This window comes from Felis catus, chromosome B1 (assembly GCF_018350175.1).
Source record: "Felis catus isolate Fca126 chromosome B1, F.catus_Fca126_mat1.0, whole genome shotgun sequence".
Taxonomy (NCBI): Eukaryota; Metazoa; Chordata; class Mammalia; order Carnivora; family Felidae; genus Felis; species Felis catus.
This window is the reverse complement of record NC_058371.1, coordinates 201,606,788-201,630,582: the sequence shown is the minus strand read 5'-3', so window position 1 is coordinate 201,630,582 and position 23,795 is coordinate 201,606,788. Positions and strand designations below refer to the sequence as shown.

The window sequence follows — 23,795 nt, the reverse complement described above, 5'->3', positions numbered from 1 at the left end:
CTAGGAACTGCTCCCGGTCCCACGCCGGGGGGCCTGGAGACCACAGTCCGAGCGGCCTGCGTGTGTGTTCATGTCAGTGTTGAATAATCGCTTCATAATAAGGCAAAAGCTGACTATATTCATTTAATCTCTGTTAAAAGCATCACAAGTGATTTATTGATTTTTAAAAAGGAAAAATAAGAAAGGATTTTTCGCATCTTTGTTATGTGCATATACCAAGTGTGGGCAGAGCCCGGTCGAATGGAGCGTTAGCTGCCCACCGCAGACCACACCTTACCCCCAGGTGCCTGTACAGCAGATTCGTAGAACCTCAGATGTATAACCAGACGATCCATGGACCTACATGTTGATCTGTAGGGTCACGGGGATGGAGAAGTACAAGGTTATCTCAGATGCCACCTTACTCCCAGGCTCTCGGGTCCACACACTCAAATACTCTTAATAGAAACAATAACGTAAAATACGAGAGAAACACCAATAACTGAGGGGGAAAAAAACCCCTACCCAAACAGCAGAGGGAATGAAGTTGAGTGGTCAAGGAAGGTCAAAGGGGTGGTCACCTGCAGGCACTGGTGAGCTGGGGGTGGGGGAGGGGCACTGTGTCCAGGGGACTCATGCTGACCGCGACCTTGGCTCCGGATGGTGCCGACAGGTGTCTGACCCTGTGTGGTGCTCATGGGGCAGGCTGGGTGGGGGTGGACGGCAGGACACAGGGCTCCCTAAGGGCGTCTTTGAAGACTGCAAACAGGCTGGGGGGTGGCAAAGGTCCAGAGAGTGCCAGCCGGGGATCCCGCGCCGACCTCCCCAGCGACGCGTCCCCCGGTCTCTGGGCCCCAGCCCTTCCCCAAGGAGGGTCTTAAGAACAACTTGCAGGGTGACCTCTGGAGGGGGCCCAGGAGCCCCAGCTGGTGAGCGGCGGCCCGGGGAGAGGGACTCCACCACCTGGCGTGTGACACACAGTGACCCCTTCCTCCTCGCGGCCTCAGAGTCCCTATTTGTGACAAGCAAACACTGAGGGACTCCTGTGCGCTGGGGGCTGTTGTGGGCGCGAGGGTTTGCCCCTGGGTCTCCCCTCCTGCAGGCCTTTGTAAGGGAAGTGAGTTAATGCCCCCCAGGCTTCATTCTGGACTCACCAGCAGCCAGCAAGCTCCCAGCCTGAGCTCTGGTGTTCCCCATCGCCTAGGGGGAGACCCTGAGCCCTGCCTGGGAGGGGAAAGTGGGGGGAGGGAGGGGGGGTAAGAAGAGGAGGGGAGGAGGGAGGGAGGGAGGAGAAAGGGAGAGGGAGGAGAAAGGGAGAGGGAGGAGAAAGGAAGAGGGAGGAGGGAGGGAGGGGAGAGGAGGAGGGGGGAGAAAGGGGGGAGGGAGGAGACTACTGACTTCGGGGTTCAAGGCAAAAGGTGAACACCTCCCCCCTGTATATTCACAAGTGTAGACTTAGGCTAGCGTCCCTGATTCTAGGCGTCTGTGAGTGAGTGGACTCACTGTGCACCGGGGTGCAGAGGGCTAGTCCCTGGGGCACCTCTGCTACTGTCTTGCTGTGTGACCTTGGGAAAGTCACCCCTCTCTGGGCCTCAATTTCTCCAACTTCAAAATGAGGGGCACGCTCCTGGACGGCCCTTCCGGTTCTGCCATCCGAAGCCTCTTCTGGCCCCCGACTCCTACCCGGGTTCCCCCAACTGTAAGGAGGCGCCGGGCCCTTGGTGCTTCTCCAGGCGGTGCCCCAGGGGGAGGAGGAGACCCCAGCGGGTGGGCGGGGAGCCCGGGGAGCGTGCCACCTGCTGGCCGGCTGTAGAAGTGCAGGCCCGGGCTCCGGGGGCAAAGCCGTCAGAGCACCTGTCCCTCCGGAACCCCGGCACTAAAAGAAGGGTCCCGAGAAGGGGGCTCTGACAAAGCAACCCAGACGGCTACTGCCTGACCACAGAGTAGAAAGTTGAACAGCCCCCCACCCCCAGAACGCAAACAGCTACCTAAAGAGGTATTTACATTATCTGCAGTTTAAAAAGAGGCGGACGGCGGGAGGCACGGAGGGCTGTGTTGGGAGGGCCCGGGGCAGGGGTGGAGTCTGGGTCACAGTCCACTTTCTGGACTCTGCAGGGCGGCCCCCGCCGAGGGAGGCCATGCAGGTGGGAGCCGCCCTCCCGGGGGTATTGAAGAAGAAAGCGGGGCTCCGGGGCCCCCCGTGCGGGGACAGGGGCCCATGGTGCAGGGTGACCGGCGGCCCCGGCAGGCGCACCTCCCCGTCCCCAGGGGGGCCGGGCCTCGGGCTGGGGCCACGGGGTGTGGCGCAGCGGGGGCAGCCACGCGCGGCCCGGGGACAGAGAAGTGCCCGGTCGGGCCGGGGGCGGCGGGTGGCGCCGTGCGCCTGGTGTCCAGGGGGCCGGGGGTCAGGCCCCCGTGCGTCTCGCGGGCTGGGCGGGCGTGAGCTGAGGAGAGGGGGCATCTGTCGCTGGACGAGGTGGCGCTTCCGCAGGCCTCTGAGGGGACGCGGGTCCCAGCACCGGTGCCCTCCGGGGATGAGACGGCGCAGAGGAGAGTGTCCGGGGCGCGGGCCTCGGGGGACATCAGCTCACCAGGTAGCTGTGCATCTCTCGGGAGTTGATGCTCAGGACCACGCCGGAGTGATTCCCTAGGAAACGGACACGGCCGCCCGTGAGCACGCCCCCGCCCCGCCCCCGCCGCAGGGGGCGCCGGGGACCCGGCGTGTGGCCTGGGCAGCGCCGCGAGGCCAACGTGCGGTGGGCGTCCCGCGGTTCCTGGAGTCGTGCGGGTGGTGCCTGAGAGCCGTGCGGGGCAGTGGGGGGAGGGGGGGGGTCTCTCCGTCTCCTGGGTGCGCGACAGGGTGGGCTCTCCCGGTGCCGTCCCGAGCGGCGGGCCCCGGCGGGCCTCGGGAGGGGAGGCCAAGGCCAAGGCCACGCGCGTCGCGCCCACTGACCTGCGACAGGGCGGCCGGCGTGCGGCAGCAGGGGGATGCGGGAGGGGCTGCGCCCCCTCCCGGCAGCGGGCGCTGCAAGGCGCGGCGTGAGCGGCAGGAGAGAGAAGGGGCGCGGTGACGTCAGAACGCGGGTCTGGGTGGGGGACGGGGGAGGGCTCTGCGGGGAGGGGGGAGGAAGGTTCTGTGGGGGGGAGGAGGGTTCTGTGGAGGGGGAGGGTTCTGTGGGGGGAGGGGGAGGGCTCTGTGGGGGGGAGGGTTCTGTGGGGGGAGGGTTCTTTGGGGGTAGGGGGGAGAGTTTTGCGGGGGGAGGGGGGAGGGTTCTGTGTGGGGAGGGTTCTGTGGGGGGGAGGAGGGTTCTGTGGAGGGGGGAGGGTTCTGTGGGGGGAGGTGGGAGGGCTCTGTAGGGGGAGGGTTCTGCGGTAGGGTGGAGGATTCTATGGGGGAAGGGGGAGGGGTCTGCGGGGGGGAGGGGAGAGGTTTCTGCGGGGGGAGGGCTCTGCGCGGGGGAGGGGGGAGAGTTTTGCGGGGGGAGGGGGAGGGGTCTGTGTGGGGAGGGTTCTGTGGTGGGAGGGGCAGGACTCTGTGGGGTGGGATGGGGGATGTTTGTGGGGGGAAGGGGGAGGGTTCTGCGGGGGGAGGGCTCTGCGTGGGGGAGGGTTCTGCGGGTGGGAGGAGGAGGGTTTGTGGGGGGAGGGGGTAAGTTGTGGGGGAGGGCGAGGGTTCTGTGGGGGGAGATGGGAGGGTTTTGCAGGGGGAGGGTTCTGTGGGGGGAGAGCAGGGCTCTGCAGGGTGGGTGGGGCGAGGTGTGTGGGGGTTGAGGGGAGGGTTTTGTGGGTGGGAGGTGGGAGGGCTCTGGAGGGGGAGGATTCTGCGGCCGGGGGTGGGCGGGGGGGAGGAAGGTTCTGGGGGGGAGGAGGGTACTGTGGAGGGGGAGGGTTCTGTGGGGGGAGGGGGAGGGCTCTGCGGGGAGAGGGAGGAAGGTCTGTGGGGGGGGGGGAGGGTTCTGTGGAGGGGGGGTGGAGGGTTCTGTGGGGGGAAGGGAGGGCTCTGCAGGGAGGGGGAGGAAAGTTCTGTGGGGGGGAGGAGGGTTCTGCGGGTGGGGGAAGGTTCAGCGTCAGTGGAGGGCTCCTCAGGGGGAGGGTGTTGTGGGGGGAGGGGGTGGGTTCTGTAGGGGAGGGCAGGGCTCTGCGTGGTAGGACGGGGGAGGTGTGTGGGAGTGGAGGGTGCGGGTTTTATGGGTGGGAGGTGGGAGGGCTCTGCAGGTGGAGGATTCTTCGGGCGGGGGGGGTCGGTTCTATGGGGGAGGGGGGAGGGCTGTGTGGGGAGGGAGGGGGAGGTTTGTGAGGGGGAGGGTTTTGCGGGGGGAGGTGGGAGGGCTCTGAAGGTGGAGGATTCTGCGGGCGGTGGGGACGGTTCTATGGGGGGAGGGGGAAGCCTCTGAGTGGGGTCTGCATCACGAGACGGAGTCCCCGCCCGGTGGGAGAGGGGAGGGGGCAGCCCTGGCTTGCCCAGGAGCCACCTTCCCCCACGTCCTGTGTCCGGTGCTCAGGGAGAGGGCGGCCGACGGCTCTGCGGCACCTGCCGGGCTGGGGCTCCCCGGGCCCACCAGCCGGACTCGTGGGTGAGACCCTCATGGAGGTCCGTCCCCTTGTGGCCTTGATTTTGCCACGTGTCATGTGTCACAGCGTCTCAGCGCTGTCCTTCCCTTCGAGGACTGCCTGGGGGTTACGTGGGGAAATGCACCTGGCGCATACTAAGCACTCCCTCAAAATAACCTGTTAGTTTTATGCTCTGGATTGTTCTTCAGACCTTGGCGGTAAACACACGCCACGGGCCGGAGAACAGCGCTCGGGTCTTCCCGGGACACCCACGCCCTCCACCCGAGCTTGGGAAGCCCCGGTGGGCTCCCAGACTCCGCAGCTGCCGCTGTCACACTGGGTTGTGAGGTCACCTGCATGAAGGGGGGGGGAGGCTTTGTGGGAGGCAGCGTGGAGCCCCTAGCAGGGGGGCCCCCTTGGAGGGGTCCCTGAGGAGGCACAGGAGAGCACCCCCAGCCTGGGGGCTGCGGTGGGGGGAGGGGAGGGCACAGGCTGGGGAGCCGCAGAGCCGGGCTGGAATTTGGTTCTCAGCTAAGTGACCGCTCGGAATCTCAGCTTTTTTATCTCCCTCACCGAGGTCCCTCAGCCCGGCGGGCTCAGGACCCGGAGCTGTCACCACGTCCCAGGAGGGGCGGAGGCACCAACCCCGGAGGCACAGATGGGGGGGATGACTGGCCGTCCTACAGCGGGGACCCTGCCGAGGTTGGGGGACGGACAAAGGTGGGGTGGCCTCCCCGGCCGCTCTAGGGAGAAACTGAAGGACACGGGCTCTGGGGTCTGGCCGGCCTGGGTTTGGATTCGAGGTCGGCCACCTGGGTTCTGTGCCGCCTGCGTGAATGACTTCACCCCTCGACCCCCGAACAAGTGACACACTGGTTTCCACCTGTCCCAGCTCTGAGGGCAGGACAGACACAGCGAGGGAGAGAAGGGACCAACAGTACTGACAATCCGTGGCGACAGTGACACCCTCAGGGCGTCTTCCGTGCCGCTGTGCTCCGGCTGCTGGCCTGGGGGACGTGGGGGCCGGCCACCGAGAGTCGGGGCACAGACAGGAACTGCCCTCCTGGGGGACGTGGGTGAGAAGCATGAGCGCCGACGGCCGTGCGCTGCATGCGTGTGGGCAGCGCCCGGGGGTGACGGGACCCCCCCGCCAGGCACGGTCAGGAGCCAGTGAGACCACAGCGACCAGAGCACTTTGTCCGCTGTAAAGCGCGGTGCACAGGTGGTTACGTCCGTGTGCGTGAGGCTCACGAAGTCCTCAATCCTCGTTTCCGGTGAACAGGACGGCTGGGAGCACTGGGGGCCCCTGGGGAGAGGCCACCATCCCAGAGAGCAGAGCTTCCCCGCGCAAATAGCCCCCCCCCCCACCAGGGGGCGCCGGACGGGGCGCTCAGGCGTTGCCAGATGTGGTGGCCGCTGTCCCCAGGCCGCCGATTTAATGTCCGGTCATCCCCTCCTCAGATGGAGGGGACAGAGGGCCACCGCCTGCCTGGCCCCGGGTCCCGAGTGCTTGGTGGCCCGAGGCCGCCAGGCAGGGACCCACAGGAAGGGGGGGGGAAGGTGGGTTTTCGGGACGGGTGTTACCTAGAGTCTGTGAGTCGAGATCATCATCTATAAGTTCCTCACCCTGGATGACGCTCTGGACGCCTTGGCTGTGGCTCACGGGGCTTGTCATTTCTTGCTCCTTCTCATTGTGCATCTGGGCGTACACGGTCCTGCCGGGGCGTTTCCTGTGGGGCAGAGGTGGGGCTCGGGGTGCCGCGCAGGCCATCCGCCCCCCGGAAGCCCCCAGACGGCTGCGCCCCAGACCACTCCCGCGTGTGCTGCGGACAGTGCTCCTGGATCTCGTCCCCTGCCCCATGTCTGCTCCAAACCACCTCCTCCAGGAAGCCCTCTGTCCTGTGAGGTCTGCCGCCCTGGATTTCCCTCTGCCCCGGGGCACGGGTGCTCGCGGTCCGTCTCCCCTGGTACCTAGACTGAGACCACATTGCAGAAAGGGGGTATTTTACTGTCCTGTGTTTCCCAGTCATCCGGCATCTCCGGGAGACCAGCGTCCCGGGCTCTGACTGGGTTGGTGAGACACGCTTTCCCGTGAGACACAGGATGCCGACCTGGCTCTGAGAGGCACCTGCTGAGTCCTGCCGGGGTCCCAGGACCGTGTTGTCTCGATTTCCTGTGCCCCCGGGGCCGGAGGGAGAGGAGACCGTGGGCACAGCCCCCTCTGCCTCAGCTGGGCCCACCTCTGGGCCAGCCTCCTTCCTGTTCGATACCTCGTTAGCCTGAGCGAAACCGGGGAGGAGCCCGCGGTCCCCCGGGAAGAGCAGGCTTTCTCGGACGCCGCTCCCCAAGCCCTGCCCGTTCTTCAGGGACAATCGGATGGCAGGTGACCTTCAGGCCTCTGGGCTGGGCCAGACCACGTGGCCAGTTCTGCCCACCGAGGGCGGATCAAGGTGGCACATGTCACCTCCAGGCTGAAACACTTACGGGATGGCTTGGTCCCTCCAGAACACTCTTCCCTCTGCTGTGCCTCCGGCTTCTCGATATGGCCCTGCCCCTGAGCCACTCCGGGAGGCCAGCCCCTCCCAGCCCCAGGGGACAGCCCGAGTGAGGAGTCAGCCTCTGGCGGCCGTGAGCCCCTGAGCCGTGGGGCTGCTTGTTAGGCAGCTGAGCCCGGCCCACGCTGACTGCTACGCCGCCGGGAACGGAGCCAGCTCCCCGGACCCCCACGGGCCGTGTCGGACCCTCGGGCCTCAGGACCCGAGAGGCATTTCTCTGCTGCCTGGCACCAGTCTGTCTCGCCTTCCCTGCAGGGCCTGGCGCCCCGGGAGTGGCCACCCGCCCCCTAACCGTGCTCTACTGTTTCCAAGGCAACCCCGGGCTGGTGATCAGTTCAGGAACAGTCCTCAGGGTGCCAGGCAGCGGACCGGCACTCCCTCCCTCCCCCCTGTTTGGGGCACCTTCTGGGCCCACTCGGGTCCTCCCCTTCCGCCTCCTCCCATCCCCCTCCTCCGGGTGCAATTATCTGCAGCTGTTTGTGGAGCTGCTCTCTGGCCCTCAGGGGCGTCTGAGGAACACAGTTCAGGAGGCCGGAATTCTGTCCCTTTCATGGCCTTGACCCACCAACCCTGCCCTGGACAAAGTCCAAACGACCCCCCGCATCCGTGCTGACGTCCAAGGGGAAAGAAATGGGTGGGGATGTGCCCAGCCGCTGGCCTCTAGCACAGCTCTGGCTCAGAGAGGTGCCTCACCTGCCATCCCTGCAGCCTGACACTCATCCCCCCACCCCCCTGCAGCCTGACACTCATCCCCCCACCCCTGCAGCCTGACACTCATCCCCCCACCCCCCTGCAGCCTGACACTCATCCCCTCACCCCCCCTGCAGCCTGACACTCATCCCCCACCCCCCTGCAGCCTGACACTCATCCCCCCACCCCTGCAGCCTGACACTCATCCACCCACCCCCCCGCAGCCTGACACTCATCCCCCCACCCCCCCACAGCCTGACACTCATCCACCCACCCCCCTGCAGCCTGACACTCATCCCCCCACCCCCCCACAGCCTGACACTCATCCACCCACCCCCTGCAGCCTGACACTCATCCCCCCACCCCCCCACAGCCTGACACTCATCCCCCCCCCGCAGCCTGACACTCATCCCCCCACCCCCCCTGCAGCCTGACACTCATCCCCCCACCCCCCTGCAGCCTGACACTCATCCCCTCACCCCCCCTGCAGCCTGACACTCATCCCCCCACCCCCCTGCAGCCTGACACTCATCCCCCCACCCCCCCACAGCCTGACACTCATCCACCCACCCCCCTGCAGCCTGACACTCATCCCCCCACCCCCCCACAGCCTGACACTCATCCCCCCCCCGCAGCCTGACACTCATCCCCCCACCCCCCTGCAGCCTGACACTCATCCCCCCACCCCCCCACAGCCTGACACTCATCCACCCACCCCCCTGCAGCCTGACACTCATCCCCCCACCCCCCCACAGCCTGACACTCATCCACCCACCCCCCTGCAGCCTGACACTCATCCCCCCACCCCCCCACAGCCTGACACTCATCCCCCCCCCGCAGCCTGACACTCATCCCCCCACCCCCCCTGCAGCCTGACACTCATCCCCCCACCCCCCTGCAGCCTGACACTCATCCCCCCACCCCCCCTGCAGCCTGACACTCATCCCCCCACCCCCCTGCAGCCTGACACTCATCCCTCCACCCCTGCAGCCTGACACTCATCCCCCCACCCCTGCAGCCTGACACTCATCCCTCCACCCCTGCAGCCTGACACTCATCCCCCCAACCCCCCTGCAGCCTGACACTCATCCCCCCACCCCCCTGCAGCCTGACACTCATCCTCCCACCCCCTGCAGCCTGACACTCACTCCCCCACCCCTGCAGACTGACACTCATCCTTCCACACCCCTGCAGACTGACACTCATCCCCCCACCCCACTGCATCCTGACACTCATCCCCCCACCCCACCCCTGCAGCCTGACACTCATCCCCACCACCCCCACTCCCCCCAGGCTCCGGCCTCCCTTCGTGGGGTGGGGCATCTCAGCTAACTGCCTGGGGACCAGAGAAGGGCACACAGGAACACACCTGCAGGGGCTGCCCCTCCCCCTCCTCCCTTCCCTTCCTCCTCTTCCTCCACCTTCTCCCCTCTTTCTCCCCCTCTTCCCCTCCCCTCCTCCCCTCTCCTTCTCTTCTTTTCCTCCTCCCCTTTCCCCACCCCTTCTTCTCAGTCCCCCTTTCATAAATGAGGAAGCCGAGGCAGGCCCCGAGGGGAAGCCCAGGAGAATGGCCCCTGCCTCAGTGCTGGGCCGCCCTGCAGTCTGGACAGGGCCTTGCACTCAGGGTGAAGTTTGCTCTAGGATGGAGACCCAGACGTGGCTGGAAGTCTCTGCTTTTTCCTTTAATCTCTGCAAATACACAGGACACCGGGCCCCCACCCCACACGTGCGTGGCAGAGGGGGGCTGGCAGGACACCCGCTCTTCACACCCTTGGGAGAACCAGCGTGCCCATTCCACAGATCTGGAAGTCGAGGCTCTGAGCGAGTCCTACCTGGCACGGCCGCACCTCTGTGGCCCGTCTTTGGGGGAACTGAAGTGTTGCAGCACTTGGCACAGCATGGGACAGTGAGAACGGAGTGTGCGGGGAGAGCAGGGACGCCCTTTAACTGGGGGGGGGGCTGGGAGGCAGCCCTGTGTGCCTCCAGGTAAACATCAGGCCCCCTCCTGGCTGAGCCTCGGGGATCAGCCTGGTACCCGTGTGGACTGTGGGCCTGGGGCCAGCACCACGGACATCGGACATCTGGCATCGGGAGGGGAAGACGGCAGAGCTTTGAGGCTGAGAACACTCTTGTAACGGAAATCACGGGACCCCCGCCTCGATCGGAATACAGTCAGCAGCTCTCCACCTGGCCCACGATCACACCATGGAGGCCAGGGGTGTGTGACCTGCCTCTTAAGGCGCCAAGCGCATCTGTCATGCACCTGAAGACTGCTCAGGGGGGCCCAGGAGGGGCCTTGGCCAGCAAGGGGGCCCCTCTGCCCCGGCCCAGGGGAGGGCCTGGAGTTACATTCCCCGGGGCTTTGCCGGTACCTGCTTTAGCCTGACCGTGTTTGGGGTGGGGAGGGGCCCTGCCTTTGGCCCCAGAAATCCTGGTCTCAGAGGCCACTTCCTAGCTGCGACAAATCCCACTTTCAGAGTGGCTGTGGGTGTCAGGCCATGTCGCCCAGGCTGAGGGGAGGGAGCAGACAGGGAGGAGGTGGGGTTCCTGACCCCGGCACCCGGCAGTTGTGTCCTTCGTCCAAGGGAGGCTTTTTGGGGCAAGGATCTCGAGTTTGATTTGAACTTGAGGTGCCAGCGGGGGACACCCAGGTGGACCTGTCCACCAGAAACCAGTGCCTCTACAAGCATAGACACCAAGAAAGGCCACAGCCTGGCTCCTGTTCTAGCCTCTCTGCTCAGCAAGTTCCTACTTATCCTTCAGGATCCCCACTCAGAAGTCCCCTCCTTAGGGAAGTCCTCCCAGATTCTCCAGACCAGCTCAGGTCCCTGTTACACACTCTCAGAGCGCCTCAGGCCACCCATTCGGTTGGGACTGACAAACAGTTGGGACTGTTCGGTTGGAACAATAAAGCTGGGGACCCACACAGAGGAGTGGGGTGCACATATGGTCACCACTTAAAAGACGGACCAAAGGAGCTGGGAGGCGTCTGGAGACGGGTGAGTGGGGCGCAGGGCCTGGGGGAAAGATGGGGTTGGAGGAGGGACCCTTGGCCTCACAGGAGCACGAAGGGAAGGGTCAGCATGTCTTGGACTGTCCCGAAGGGCGACCCTGAGGCCGCTGGACCTGAGCCATCAAGACAGGAGAAGCAGTGAGGTCACAACTCGAAGCCGCCTTTTGAAGAATGAGTCTGGTGACACGTCTGGTTCATTTTGCTCATTCCCAGGTCCAGGATCCGGGGAAGTTCAGCTTCACCAGCCCCTCCAGGGCGGCCTGGAGCCCCAGCACGGTGGGTCATTAAACCCAGCTTACAGATGAGGAGCAGGCCCAGAGGGGACGAGAGTCCCCGCAGCCCCCACTGAGGACTGCATACTATGCTTGCAACCCCTCCTGGCCTCAGCAGAGCCCCCCGCCAGCTCCCGCCCTCTCCTCGCTGGGGCGCTGGGGGCAGGGATGGTGAGTGCGGGAGGAAGTCTGGGCCAGCCCGGCTCAGATCCCCCTCCTCTTCACCAGCTGTGTGGCCCTGGGCACACCACATGACCTCTCTGAGCCTGGATCTCCTCATCTGTGAAATGGGCGGGGCCTCCCTCCACGTGAGATAAGGCTGGGATGTCGGCAGACAGGAGGTGGGGGTGGAAGATGGTCGTGGGGCTGTGAGCCGCTGGCCGCCTCCCCGCCTCCCGGGACCGCGGCCGTTCGGAACCTGGAGCCCGTCTGGCCTCGCGCCCTCCCCGCCGCAGCCCATCGAGGATCCTGCCGGAAAGCCGCTGCCCGCTGCCCGACCTCACGCCCGACCTGCCAGAGCGGCGGGCCGGTGGCCTTGCCTTTTGAACTTGTAGAGGATGAACACGCCCACCGCGAAGAGTCCGATGACCACGAGGACCGCCACGGCCCAGTAGCCGCCACCGCCTCCCAGCCTCTGAGAATCTGTAAGGAGAGCAGTGGTGCTCAGTGGGGCCCCACCGTCCGCCGCCCCGGCCTCCTCGGCTGGAAGACGTGGTCTGGCAGGTGCTCCCGGTGTGGCTGAGCGGCGTGGGCAGGCGTCGGGGCAACCCCGGCCCCAGGGCCCCCGCCGGGCTCCTGCTGTGTGCGCGAGGGCCCCGGCCCCTCCTTCTGGAAGGCGGACCGAATTGCTGGCGTGAGGTCAACCTGCCACGTTTCGCGATGGGCCCCGTGTCTCTACAGGGCAGAGGGAAGCTCTTCACTTCTGCAAAGATTCTTTCCCAAACAGGAAAGGACACACGCGTGACCGGAGAGGACGGTCCCATGTGGGGGCGGGGACCCTAAATGGCCATGTCAGTTAAAGCCAGGGCTGTAAGTGCCGCATCTGCGGACAGAGCAAGGCCCTTGGGTCTGACCCCCCCCCCCCACCGCTTTGGGTTGTAATTGGAGGCGACTGTCCAGCCAGGAGGAGCTGGCGGGTGACTGGGGGGTCCTCTGCCCCCAGTCCCCGGAGAAATAGTGTCGCCTGAGGGGGTTGCACACCCCCTCGATCCTGCAGGGGCGAGCACGGGCCAGGCCAAAGGAAGCCCCCTGCTTCTCACCTGTGTCTGTGTCCCTCATGGCCACCAGGATCCGGACCCCACCTCGCAGGAGGAAGCTGATCTTCTGTGCCTTCAGCACCTGCTGGATGGCCATGAGTCTCTGAAAGCAAGAAGAGGGAGTGAGAGGGTCCTCTGGAAGCCACCGGAGGGAGCGGGAGAGCTGGGCAGACATCTGCTCTGACCCTCCAGAGCCACAGGGTTGCCGGGGGGGGGGGGGGGGGGGCGGGCACTCAGCTTCTTTGGGTCTCAGTTTCCTCATCTGTAAAATGGGAATACTTGCCAGCTTGCACTGAGAACCTACAGAGGGGCACGAGGGTGACCGAGCTGGGGCCTGACCACTCTCGTTCTCGTTGGGGCCATAGAGTGTGGTAAAGTTGGGGAGCCCAGGGGTGCTCAGGAGGCCCCCAGACCTGGCAGTGGTCAGGGAGGGCTTCCCAGAGGAGGAAGACCAAGACGAGAACAAGATAGGGACAGGACAGGTGACCTGGGCCAGGGAGTGACCGCACCCCTGACGGAGAGCAACCCCAGGAGGTGATGTTGCTGGATCACGGGGTGGGGGGGCGGCTGGCCTCTTGGAAAATGAGGGGGAGTTTTCCTGGTGTTCAGAAGGGGACCAGCTGCCCCATGTGGTTGCCCAGGTGTCACTCCTCTGCACAGGTGGGTGTACAGGTGCTGGGGAAGGGGGCCTCCCACAGGATGGTGGTCCCTGGGGCTCCCCTTCCCAGGGTGCCTTGGGTGGGACATTCTGGGGGCCAAACTCGGCCTCCACGAACAGCAGCTTGGCACCCGGTGTTCCCTGGGAATGCGGGGTCTGCGTCTGGGACTGTGCTGCAAGGGTCAATGCCTCCGGCCCCCTGCCCGGCACATGGCAAGGGCCAGGCGGATGCCGTGCGGTCAGTGACCGTGATGGGTCCCTAGGATTTTTCACCATCCTCAGGCACACGGTTTACCCTCAGCTCAGGACAAGGGGGCTGACAGTTCCCCTGTGTCCCTCCCCATCTCCTTCCAAATCTCTCCTGAGCGCCCACATCTGACTCCTGCAGGATCTGCCCATCTGCTCTCCACCTCGAGGGCCGGGGTGGGCGGGGGGTGCTGTGGGCCCGAGGGAGGGAGGTCCCCGAGGCCCGCCTCGCCTTCCCCAAGCTGTGCGGAGCCCCTGTGGTTATCTACCTGTCTGAGAAATGGGTACAGTCACTCTCAACCCTCTGCTGTCCCACCCCCCAGAGACACGGCAGGGGCCGGGGGCCTGGCAGGCCGGGGAGCCCTCAGGTGCCGATGCGGCTGCCCTTTGGGAAACGCTGTGGGCCAGGCCCCGACAGTCACGTCTAACCAGGAGACAGCGTGGGAGTGGTGTGGAGCAGCCACGGTGACATGGGACTCCCTGTCCTCTCCATGGTCCTGACGGTGCCCCCCGCCGAGCCCCACTTCCCTCGTCTGTAAAATGAGACGCTATCAGCCGCCCACAGGGCTGTGCTGTGCCCCGCTCAGCGCTGGTCAGTCTTTCCAGACGGCCTCCAGGGGCATCTGTCTCACGACCAGTCCAGAGGGGGGTGGGGCTTCTGATTCTTTTTTTTTCTTGAGACAACATTTGCTTTCTTCAAGCCTACAAATCGGCACTTTTTAGGGTACTTACGGTCATGTAGCTATCACCACTGTCTGACTCCAGAACATTCTCATCATCCCCAAAGGAAACCCGTGCCTGCCAGCCGTCTGCACCCCCCGCACCTCCCCAGCCTCTGGCAGCCGGAGCCTGCGCCTCTGCGCGCCTGCCCCTTCCGGACATTTCCATCAATGCAGGCATCCAGCAGGCGGCCTCGGTGATGACCGGCTGCTTCCCCTGCGCGTCCCGTCTGCCCACTGGGCGTCCCACTGGGCTCATCCCAGTGGCAGCAGGTGTCAGATCAGACCCGCGTCCCTTTTGACGGCTGCATAAGACTCCGTTGTGTGGACGTCTGGCTTGTGGCCACTCTGGGGCTGCTGTGAACACCTGTGTGCCTGTCTGTGCGCGTGGACGAGCATTTCCCATCCTGCGCACGCGCCTCAGGGGCCGTGCCCGACGCGGACCCTGCCTAACCTTCTGGGGACCTGCTGGTCGGCTCGGCACAGGGCTGTGCTTGCAGTGCCCCGGGTCCGCCTTCCGCTCTCCTCCTCCACCCGAGTTACGGTCTGTTTGGGGAAGCGTGACAGCTAGCCCAGGGCACCCCCAGTGGCTTCGATTTATCCCTGGGTCCCCATCCTGTGCCCGCCACACGGCAGGTCTTCTGTCTGCCCAGATGAGGGCTATTCTCTGGAAGCTGTCCCATGCAGTGAGGACATTGGCTAAGTGGATGGGCGTTGATTTCCACTCTGTCCCGAGACCCACACCCTGGGTGCTCGGCCAGTGTGACCAGCTCCGGCCACCGGAATGTCCCCCTGGGGGGTGGTCCCACCCCAGTGCCCTTGTGCCCCGCCATTCCCCGACACAGTGACCTTGGAGGCCACCGGAGTCCCAGGGGTGCGGCCACGGAGGGAGGAGAGCCGGCCACCTGCGTCAGGCAGTGATTGGTGAGATCACTGGTGATCTGGTGAGTGATTGGTGGGCCTCTACGTGACAAAGAGCCCCCGAGACTCTGTGCTTGCTGTGACTTACCACCAAACCCTGGGCACTAGGCCACCAAACCCTTGGCGGTGCAGGGAGAACCTGGGTCCAGCGGCCTCAGGAGATACCTTGTCACTTGTGAGATTCCTCTTCCTCGCGGGCCCGGGAGGGGGCAGGAGCACGTTCAGGTCGGCCACGGTGGGCAGCCCCGGCTTTACAACGGTCACCAGCAGCTCCTCGGGGACGCTGGTCTCCTGCAGGGACACGGACAAGCCCCCCTGAGCCGCCTGTCTTCTCTGTCCCCTGCCATGCTCTGGGGCCTCCAGGAACACCCTCTCTCTCCTCTTGGTCTGTCCAAGTCCTGGCCACCTGTCCTTCGAGCTAGTCCTGAGCCTCGCACCCCACAGGGATGGCCCCCGAGCCCGGTAGCCCCCTGACAGTGGCCTCCCCCAGGCCAGGCCTGCTACCTCCAGATCATTCCTCACACTGAGGGTGAGCAGAGCCCTCTCTGGCTAAGCTCCTCCCAGGCGTCAGGGCTCCTGACCAAATAGTTCCTCCAACCCACAAAGCCTCCGTGGGTCCCTCTGCCTCCTGAAAATCCCACTCCGTGCACTTCTATCTGGCAAACTCCTATTCAGCCTTCAATACCCAGGACAGTATCACCAGCATTATTAACTGGTTGAGGAGAGGCACGGCCGGAGTGGGCCTCAGCCTGTGACAGCCTTGGATGACTGTGGGGGGCTGGTCTTTCCTTCACTGAGGGACCAAGGGCCCTGAGTGGCCTAGGCCCACCCTGGGGCACCGCCTCGGTCTGCTGTCTGTGGGCTCCCCAGGGGCAGCAATCACATGGATTCTCTCTGGCTCCAGCACCCGGCCCAGAATAGAAACTCCGTGAATAAATGAATATCATACTAAGGAGCTTCTGGGCCATCAGAGGACAGTGACTGTGTCCTGTGCAAACAGCTGGTGCTCACTCGATGTGCATGGAGGATGTCGGCCTGCCCCTCCCCGGTGAGCTGGCGCTCCAGCCGCCTGTCCCACAGAGCCAGGGCAGTGGGCCCTAGCTGTCCCCGGAGCACCGGGCAGACAGCCTGAAGACCGGGTCACCGGGACTGAGGGCAGCTCCACCCGCCCCGCCCTGCCCCGCCCCTCCCTGGGTGCTCTGGGGCCCCGCCCCTCCAAGGCGCCCACAGGTGCTGGTGAGGCTTTGCGGGGGTGGGCTGGGGGCACCTTGGAGAGCAGCCGGGTCACCACCAGGCCGACGTCCTCTCTCCACTCAGGGGTGTTGGGGTTGTGCACATCCAGATCCGTGGAAAACCGCAGAGGCACTACCTGAAATTGGTCTGAAAAGTGGCAGAGACGGGCGAGCTGGTCAGTCCTGGGCAGCAAGGCTCCGCCCTCTGGCAGGAGGCCATGCACCCTGGATGGCCCAGGACTGCCCTGGCTTCAGATCCCGTGGGCCGCTTTGGAAAACAAGAGTCCTTCCTGCGCCAGCCACTGCCCGGGGCAGGGCCCACCTCACTGACTGGCACCTAATAACGAACATTAACACCCCTGTGCCCACCGGGGAGGGAGGGCCCGGCACGCGCCAAGCCTGCCCTAGGAGCTCCGCCCCGTTCACTCACAAGGATGGCTACACCCCATTCGGTCGGGCTCCCTTCCCCCAGGGATCCGTGGACTTCAAGGGCACTGGTCTCCCCACCAGAGTAAGAGTCCCTTGAGGGCAGAGGTCCCACCTTCTCTTTCTCTCCCATTTGCCAGGGTCCCCAACCCAGAGGCCCACTCTGGAGCCCCGTGCAGGTGGTTGTGAGAGGAGCTCGCTGTAGTCTCTCCAGGTTCCTCCTGAGCCCCATGGAGGAAGGAGGCTTTGTTGGGGCTATGCGGCCCAAGGGACAAGCGCTTTGTGAACTGGGAACCCAGCAGCTTACGGCAGGGGAGGCAGTGACTATTTCAAAGCCCTGGGCTCAGGACCCTGTGCACATGTGTTTGCGAATGGAGGAACAGCCAAAGGCAGGCCCACTAAATATTTAACTGATGGCTGCTGTCCATAGGAGAGGCTGTTGGTAAGCAAAATGAGGTTTTATCAGTGTGATGACAAGGGCAATAGCACCCTGGGAGGGGGGCTCTCTTCCATTTTTAGGATTAATCTCCTATTGTAAATGTCTCCCATGAGGGACTTGGGGCCCCCAGTGAGTGGGATCCAGAATGGGAGTCTCAGTAAAGGCTATGTTAGGGGTCCCCTTACTTTAAGCTAGAATCATGTGACAAGGGGGCAGGAGAGGTCAGGCTGCTGGGAGGCTGGCAGACCCGGTGACCCCGACAAGTCGGTCACTCAGCCACGTCCTCTTTCTGTGCCGTGTGAGGCCCATGAGGGCCACTGGACACAAAGACTCACCTGTGTTCATTTTACAGATGGGGAAACTGAGGCCAGGGAAGCTGGGGAGCGTCAGAGCTGTGTTCACCCGCTCCTCTCCCTAGCCTGCGCTGCCCTGCATAACCAGATGCCACACAAACCCAGCGCTCCCGAGAAGGGCGAGACGTGCCTCCCGTCCCTGGGGAGGGGGCTCACCCAGCACGCGGACCACCTTGGAGTCCTGCAGCACCGAGTTTCCGCAGGCGGCCTGCACAGTCACACGCACGTCCCCCGTGTCTGCAAACCGCGTGGTCACAGAGTTCTCCAGGGAGAGCAAGGGCTGCGGGGACCACGAGCACGGTCAGGGCAGGTCCATGCGGGAGAGCCCGCCCGCTGCCCAGGGCCTCACGCAGAACGTTCACTCTCCCCCGCTCTGGTCGGGACATGGGGGCAGCAGGGGGGGACACGGGGAGGGCCCCCCAGAGGCACCAGCTCTAAGTCAGGGCAGCCTGGACCCAGTCTCCCAGTGGCCCCTTCCTTCCAGACCTGCTCACAGGGCTGGGCTGGGAGTAGCGGAGTTGGGATTTGAACCCGGAGCTCGGCACCCTCCTCAACCCCACCCCCCATTCCAGGGAAACGCGATCTGGGGCCTACGGCTCCTCCCGCCCGGCTTCTGTGTCTGGGCCTTCAGTGCTGCTGGGGTCTATCTTCCTGGGGTGCAGGGCTAAGCTTACTGAATGAGGGAAGGACGCCCCTCTTGAGGTCTCGAGGGCTCCCAGGCTAAGGTGGGCAGCCCTGCCCGCAGAGACCCTCCAGCCCTCCTACCAGCGACTGTCTGTGGCTCCCCGCTGCTTACGGGGTACAACCCGGGGCTCTGAGATCAGGTCCGGCCCCCGTGACCCCTCCTCCATGAAGCCTTCCCTGACCACACCCAACGCCCAGACTAGAAACGGCCCGATCTTGTGGAGCTCGCAACACCTCACCGGCCCCCTTCCTGGGATGCGTATCACAACTCGGGTCACCTGTCATGTTCACACCTCTCTCCCCAGGAAAAGGCAGTGTCTGGTCCACTTTATCCTGCGTCCGCCACACTTAGACTCAGCCAAACACGAGCAGGTGCTCGGGAAGAAAGGCTGGTGTGTGCTCACCTCGAGTCCACCATGTCACACCCTGTGTCCTTCTGCCCACGCCCCGGGGCACTGCCCGGCCCCACTCTCACCCAGGTGCAAGCCTGTGGGTCCCGGGGCCAGCGCACCTGCAGGCTGTGGCCGATCCACCAGTAGAAGACGGTGAGGTTGGGGTTCAGGGGCAGCAGCACGGCTGTGAGGTTCACCTCCTGGTTGAGGCCGACGACAGGAAGCACTTCGAGGTGCAGGGCCTGCAGGGGGGCTGCGGGGTCCGGGGAAAGGCCGGGGTTAGACGGCGTCAGGGCACTGGCATTTCAGAGGCTGCCTACTGGGCACTGTCACCATCACCTTCGTCACTTCCACCAGCATCATCACCGAACCCACCGTGGCACGGAGCACCCGGGGTGTGGACCTGAGCCCAGTCTGCCCGTCTCCCTGCCCCTCGGCCTGCCATCCTGAGGACTGGGGTCCTAGAGCAGGCCCGAGGGTCTCCCTGCATTCCCCCCAGGACCCGGGGCCCTCTGCCCCGGGGAGGGACCCTTGGCCTCAAAGGGGCGACGGACTTACAGTTGACCTGGACAAAGAGCACCGCCTCGTCGTGCCCCGCCACGTTCTCCGCCCTAACAGACACGCGGTAGACGCCGGGGCTCTCGTAGCGGTGCCGGATGGGCTCCTCGGTCGACGTGAGGTTCACATACACGGCCTTGAAGCCATCCCCGAGGTCCACCTGGTACTTGGTGGTCAGGACATCACCCTGCGGGAGAGACCACGAGGCCACTCAGGGGCGGCCGTAACGCGGACGGGCCAGCAGCGGGTCTACTCATTCCTTCCCTCGTTCCTTTCCTCACACGCCGTGGGCCCCGGGCCCCCAGGCACCTGCCTGCCCCGGGGACCTCCGGCCTGGCGTTCCGGCTGAGGAGGGCAGGCGCGGCCCGGAGTTGCAGAGACGCAGGAGCGTGGGAGCAGGGCGGCGGGCCCGGCGGGCCAGGGACACCCACTGAGGCCTCAGCCAAGGGCCGGATGGATCTCAGGGCAACGGCCAGAAAGATCCTCTGCACGAAGGCTCCTCAGGGGCCTCCCAGCAAATTCGGAAAACGTTTTCCCTTCTCTGATGCCGAGCGCCGCGGTTCCGGGGTGTTTCTTTGATCCTGTTCTCCGTGGAGCAAGAATGCAGCTCGGACACACAGGGTCCGTGCAGCGCGGGGCTCCCTGCACCTGCTGTCCCTTCCCGGTGTTTGAGCCGCTAGGGGTCATCTGACGGTCTCCGCTCAGGACTAGGGGTGCCAGTCCCCACAGAACCACAGCTTCCTTACCAAGGCACGGGAAATCCAGCGGAAAAAACCCTGATTTTCTCCAGTTCATAGCGAGAAAGCGTTCTTGCGTTCCGTCTCATGCCCACTCCCCTCCCTCCCCTGCCTGCCTCCCCATCCCTGCAGAAACACCCTGAAAACCTTGTCCCGGTGACCAAGAATGACACAGGATTAGCACTGGCCGTGTACGAGCCTCTCATTTTATGGCCAAGCCCTTAAACTTACAGAGACCTTTCACGTAAATTCCTTTTGTTTCACTTTCTCCACAAATGCAGTCACTGGCTTGAACGGCATCCACCCCCTCAAGTCCACGCCCCCTCCCCTCCTCGCAACTCAGAGCTTGGCCTTATTTGGAAAGAGGGTCTTTGCAGAAGCCATTAAGATGAGGTCATGCTGGGGTAGGACGGGCCCCATCCAGTGGCCGTGTCTTTTCAAGAAGAGGTGGGGGTTTTGGGACACAGAAGAGACATTGTGTGGTGACAGGGCAGAGATTGCAGGGACTCAGTCATGAGCCAAGGGACACTGGCACCCAAGAAAGTGACGAGACAGGGAAGAATCCCTCCCCGGAGTCTCCGGCAGGAGCCAGGCTCTGCTAACACCTTAAATCAGACTTCCAGCCTCCACAACTGAGAGAGAGGCATGTGCTGTCTTACATTTGCAGCACATGGTCGCTTGTGACAATGGCCCGGGGACCTTACAAACATGCTGTTCTATTGTCCCCACATGCTGGGCTGGAACCTGGAGCGTCAGGCCGGCTCACCGTTCAGTGCTCCCCGTGGACAGGTGGCCTCACGGGGACGAGGGGAGCGGGGTCTCCAGCCCACCTTGGCCTCTGTGCCCGCAGCCTGCAAGCCAGGCGCACCTCGGACTGGACCCGGCCTGTGGCTTCGAGGATGCGGGGCGCTGCATCCCGCCTTGGGACCCCGCGTTCCTGCCCGTGGGCCACCCACCAGGCTGACTGATGCACATTGAACTACTGGAACATTTTACTCGGTTAAGAGGACTTGTTGTCTTTCCCCCTGATCAGAAAGGAGTCCAGCCTCAATGCCGGCAAATAGGAAACCCAAGGGCAGAGAGGGGCTGGGCCACTGTAACCCCGCCCCCTGCACCTGCTGTGTCTCCTGTGCTCCTGCTTTTGTCTGCGTGCTGCTGAGCGTGTTAGGAAGAGGGGACGGTGGGTTCGGAGGCAGCCCCCAGTTCCCACGCAGCGTAAGGACCCGCACAGACCCCGTGTGCCCCGTGCCACACGTCCAGGGCCAACACCCGCTGGAACCACAATCTCACACCCGGGACACAGACACGGTCGCAGCCGAGGTGCAGAGCCACCCAGCCGCCACGGGCACCACCAGCAGCCCCACCCGCTCCCTGGTGGCCACTCATCTGTCCCCCGTCTCTGCAATCTTGTCCTTTCCAGAAGGTCCAATAAAGGGAGTCAGGCAGCACGGAGTCCCTGGGATTGGCTTTTCTCAGTGTAATTCTCTGGAGACTCACCCAGGTGGTGACGCGTGTCAGTGACCTGCTCCCTGTCACCGGGGAGTCGTGTTCCACGCCGTGGCTGCACCACTGTTCGACCAGACGCCCCCTGGAGGACACCTGGGCGTTTCCGGTTTCTGGCGCCCGTGCCGAAAGGCCGCCGGGACTCCCGTGGGCGGGCCCTGCGTGAACGCGAGTCTGCGCGTCCCGGGGACAGACGCCCGGGGGGGCACTTGCGGAGGCACGCGGTGGTGGCTTGTTCTGCTTCGTCAGAAACTGCCAGACTGCTGTCCGCAGCTCTGGCCCCATCACCGCCCCCCTCCCCACGTGTGAGGGGTCCCGTTTCTCCGCGTCCCCGCCAGCCCTTATGCTGCCTGCCACTCTCGCAGGTGCGTCGTGACGAAAGGGCCTCCGCCGGTTTTCCAACCGCGGTGTCGTTTACTTCCCGGTACCAGCCCGGGCCGGATGTGAGCCGTGTGAGTATTCTCCCCGGAACGTACTTCTCGGTTTCTTTACAGGGTCTTTCACGGAGCAAGAGCGTTGCCTCCCGGCCACGTCCGTTGTGCCCGATTTCGTCTAGGGAAGGTGCTTCCCGCGTCCGCTCCGCCTACGCGTGGCCCAGCCCTAGGTGTGGACGCTTTCCATCTTCTTCCTAAAGGATTCGCAGTTTTCCGGCTTCCGTTGACCTCTGCGGTCCGTCCTGAGTTGATCTGGTATCAGCTGTGAGGTTCTGGCCGGGGCTCGTTTTTATCGGCGGTTCATCCGCGGGGACCGTCCTCCCCTCCGCGGGGATGTTTCTCCGCCTGTGGCACAATCAGCTGTGCATTTCCGTGCGGGTCTGTTTCCGGGTCCTTCCTCCATCAGCCCTTGTTGTTAATTCTTTCTTACGTGTGGAACTTGGCCCCCGCCCCAGATGGAGCTGTTTCCACCCGCAGCTCGGCCCGTGCACGAGGATGGCCGGGTGTGACTTGTGCGTGTCAGTGTGTAAATGTGTCTGCGTGAGACGTGTGAGTGCTACACCGTGCATGTGTGCACGTGCAGGAGCGTGTCCACCGCGACCCGAGCTCCCCCGCTTCCCCCCCGCGGCCTCTTCCGGACGGGGGTGTGCACAGAGAGGCCTCTCTTACAGGAGCACCTTCTGGTCACCCCCCTCACCTCCAGCCACCCTAGCCCTCGGGGTTGGGACACTGGTGCAGCGGGGCTCACAGGCTCGTCCTGTCCCCAGAATCCACCGATGTGACAAAGCTGTGAGACTGAAGGCTCTAGGGGGCAGCAGATGGCCATTTTTCCCGGACGGCTGTGCTGGGACTTAGGCAGCAGGTGGGTCCCCTCTGAGGGTCCAGGGACCCCACCTGGGGAGGGGACACCATCCTCCTGCCATGCCAAGATGCTGCCGTGACAGATGCCCGCTCCCCACCCCGGGGCCACCCCCGGGGCCCCAAGTGTGAATCTCAGGGCCAGGCCCATCGACACAGGGACTGGAAACAGGCGGGACACGGGGTCCCCAGGCCCGGCCCAGGTCTGGGGGCCACAGACCAGATGCTGTCCATGCAGAGCCCCCTGGCCTGGGACCCAGTGCCAGCTCTGTCACTTGTCACTGTGTGGCTTCGGGCGAGTCACCGCACCTCTCTGAGCCAGGGTTCCCCGATCTACAAATCAGGTGACTGCGCACCGGTGAGCCTGGGCACATGGGCACTCACACATACAGCTCTGTGTCCTCTGGCCTCAGTTTCCCTGTTTGTATGAGACCAGAGTTACTGGTTTCCAACACCAAGGACCTATGTCATCCTCACGGACCGCACCCTGGCACCGTATTGTGGAGGGCGTGTGTTAATAAAGCGCGAACTGGGGCGCCTGGGTGGCGCAGTCGGTTAAGCATCCGACTTCAGCCAGGTCACGATCTCGCGGTCCGTGAGTTCGAGCCCCGCGTCAGGCTCTGGGCTGATGGCTCAGAGCCTGGAGCCTGTTTCCGATTCTGTGTCTCCCTCTCTCTCTGCCCCTCCCCCGTTCATGCTCTGTCTCTCTCTGTCCCCAAAATAAATAAACGTTGAAAAAAAATTAAAAAATAAATAAATAAAGTGCGAACAGTTATAAAGCTGAACTTGCTTCATCTGTTCACCAGAGATCCCAACGCCCAACGGAGTGGTGTGGGCAGGCGGCTTGGGCTCCTGGGGTGGCCTCCCTCCAGGGGGAACAGCCTTGTCCTCTGTGCTTTCCTGTTGTTCGGAATGTCCTGCATGTTGCTAAGTCTTTATGATTTCTGGTTTTGAATGTTCTACAGTGAGTTTGTTACCTGTCTAATCACAAGAATTAAGCATGCTATATATTCTTTTTAAAAGGCCAGAAGAAAATACAAAACTTAACAGTTGTTACCTTGGGGGCAACAGGAGTTTTGGTGATATTTATATTCTTGACATTTTAGGTGTTTTTCAAATGTTCTACAATGAGCATAAATTCTTTTTAAAATCAGAATACAGGGGCGCCTGGGTGGTTCAGTCAGTTAAGCGTCTGACTTCAGCTCTGATCATGATCTCCTAGTTTGTGGGTTCGAGTCCCGTGTCGGGCTCTGTGCTGGCAGCTCAGAGCCTGGAGCCTGCTTGAGATTCTGTGTCTCCCTCTCTCAGCCCCTCCCTGC

General features: G+C 63.9%; 1 protein-coding gene across 2 annotated transcripts in view; it reads right to left on the bottom strand.

Moving 5' to 3' along the window:
* Nucleotides 1–110: 110 nt before the first annotated feature.
* The window catches only part of SORCS2 (sortilin related VPS10 domain containing receptor 2), a 457,690-nt gene continuing 434,005 nt past the window's right edge, over nucleotides 111–23,795 (bottom strand). Inside the window, exons 19-27 of one of the 2 annotated variants that reach the window (XM_023253426.2) lie at nucleotides 18,945–19,131; nucleotides 18,506–18,639; nucleotides 17,467–17,590; nucleotides 16,128–16,240; nucleotides 15,026–15,151; nucleotides 12,320–12,419; nucleotides 11,600–11,702; nucleotides 6,157–6,260; nucleotides 111–2,626 (exon numbers count right to left, since the gene is read on the bottom strand). In XM_023253426.2, the coding sequence (XP_023109194.2) occupies nucleotides 2,562–2,626; nucleotides 6,157–6,260; nucleotides 11,600–11,702; nucleotides 12,320–12,419; nucleotides 15,026–15,151; nucleotides 16,128–16,240; nucleotides 17,467–17,590; nucleotides 18,506–18,639; nucleotides 18,945–19,131 (1,056 nt within the window). In that variant the 3' untranslated portion in view covers nucleotides 111–2,561. Of the gene's footprint in view, nucleotides 2,627–6,114; nucleotides 6,261–11,599; nucleotides 11,703–12,319; nucleotides 12,420–15,025; nucleotides 15,152–16,127; nucleotides 16,241–17,466; nucleotides 17,591–18,505; nucleotides 18,640–18,944; nucleotides 19,132–23,795 lie in introns of both variants that reach the window. The other variant, XM_045056642.1, reaches the window with a different exon arrangement.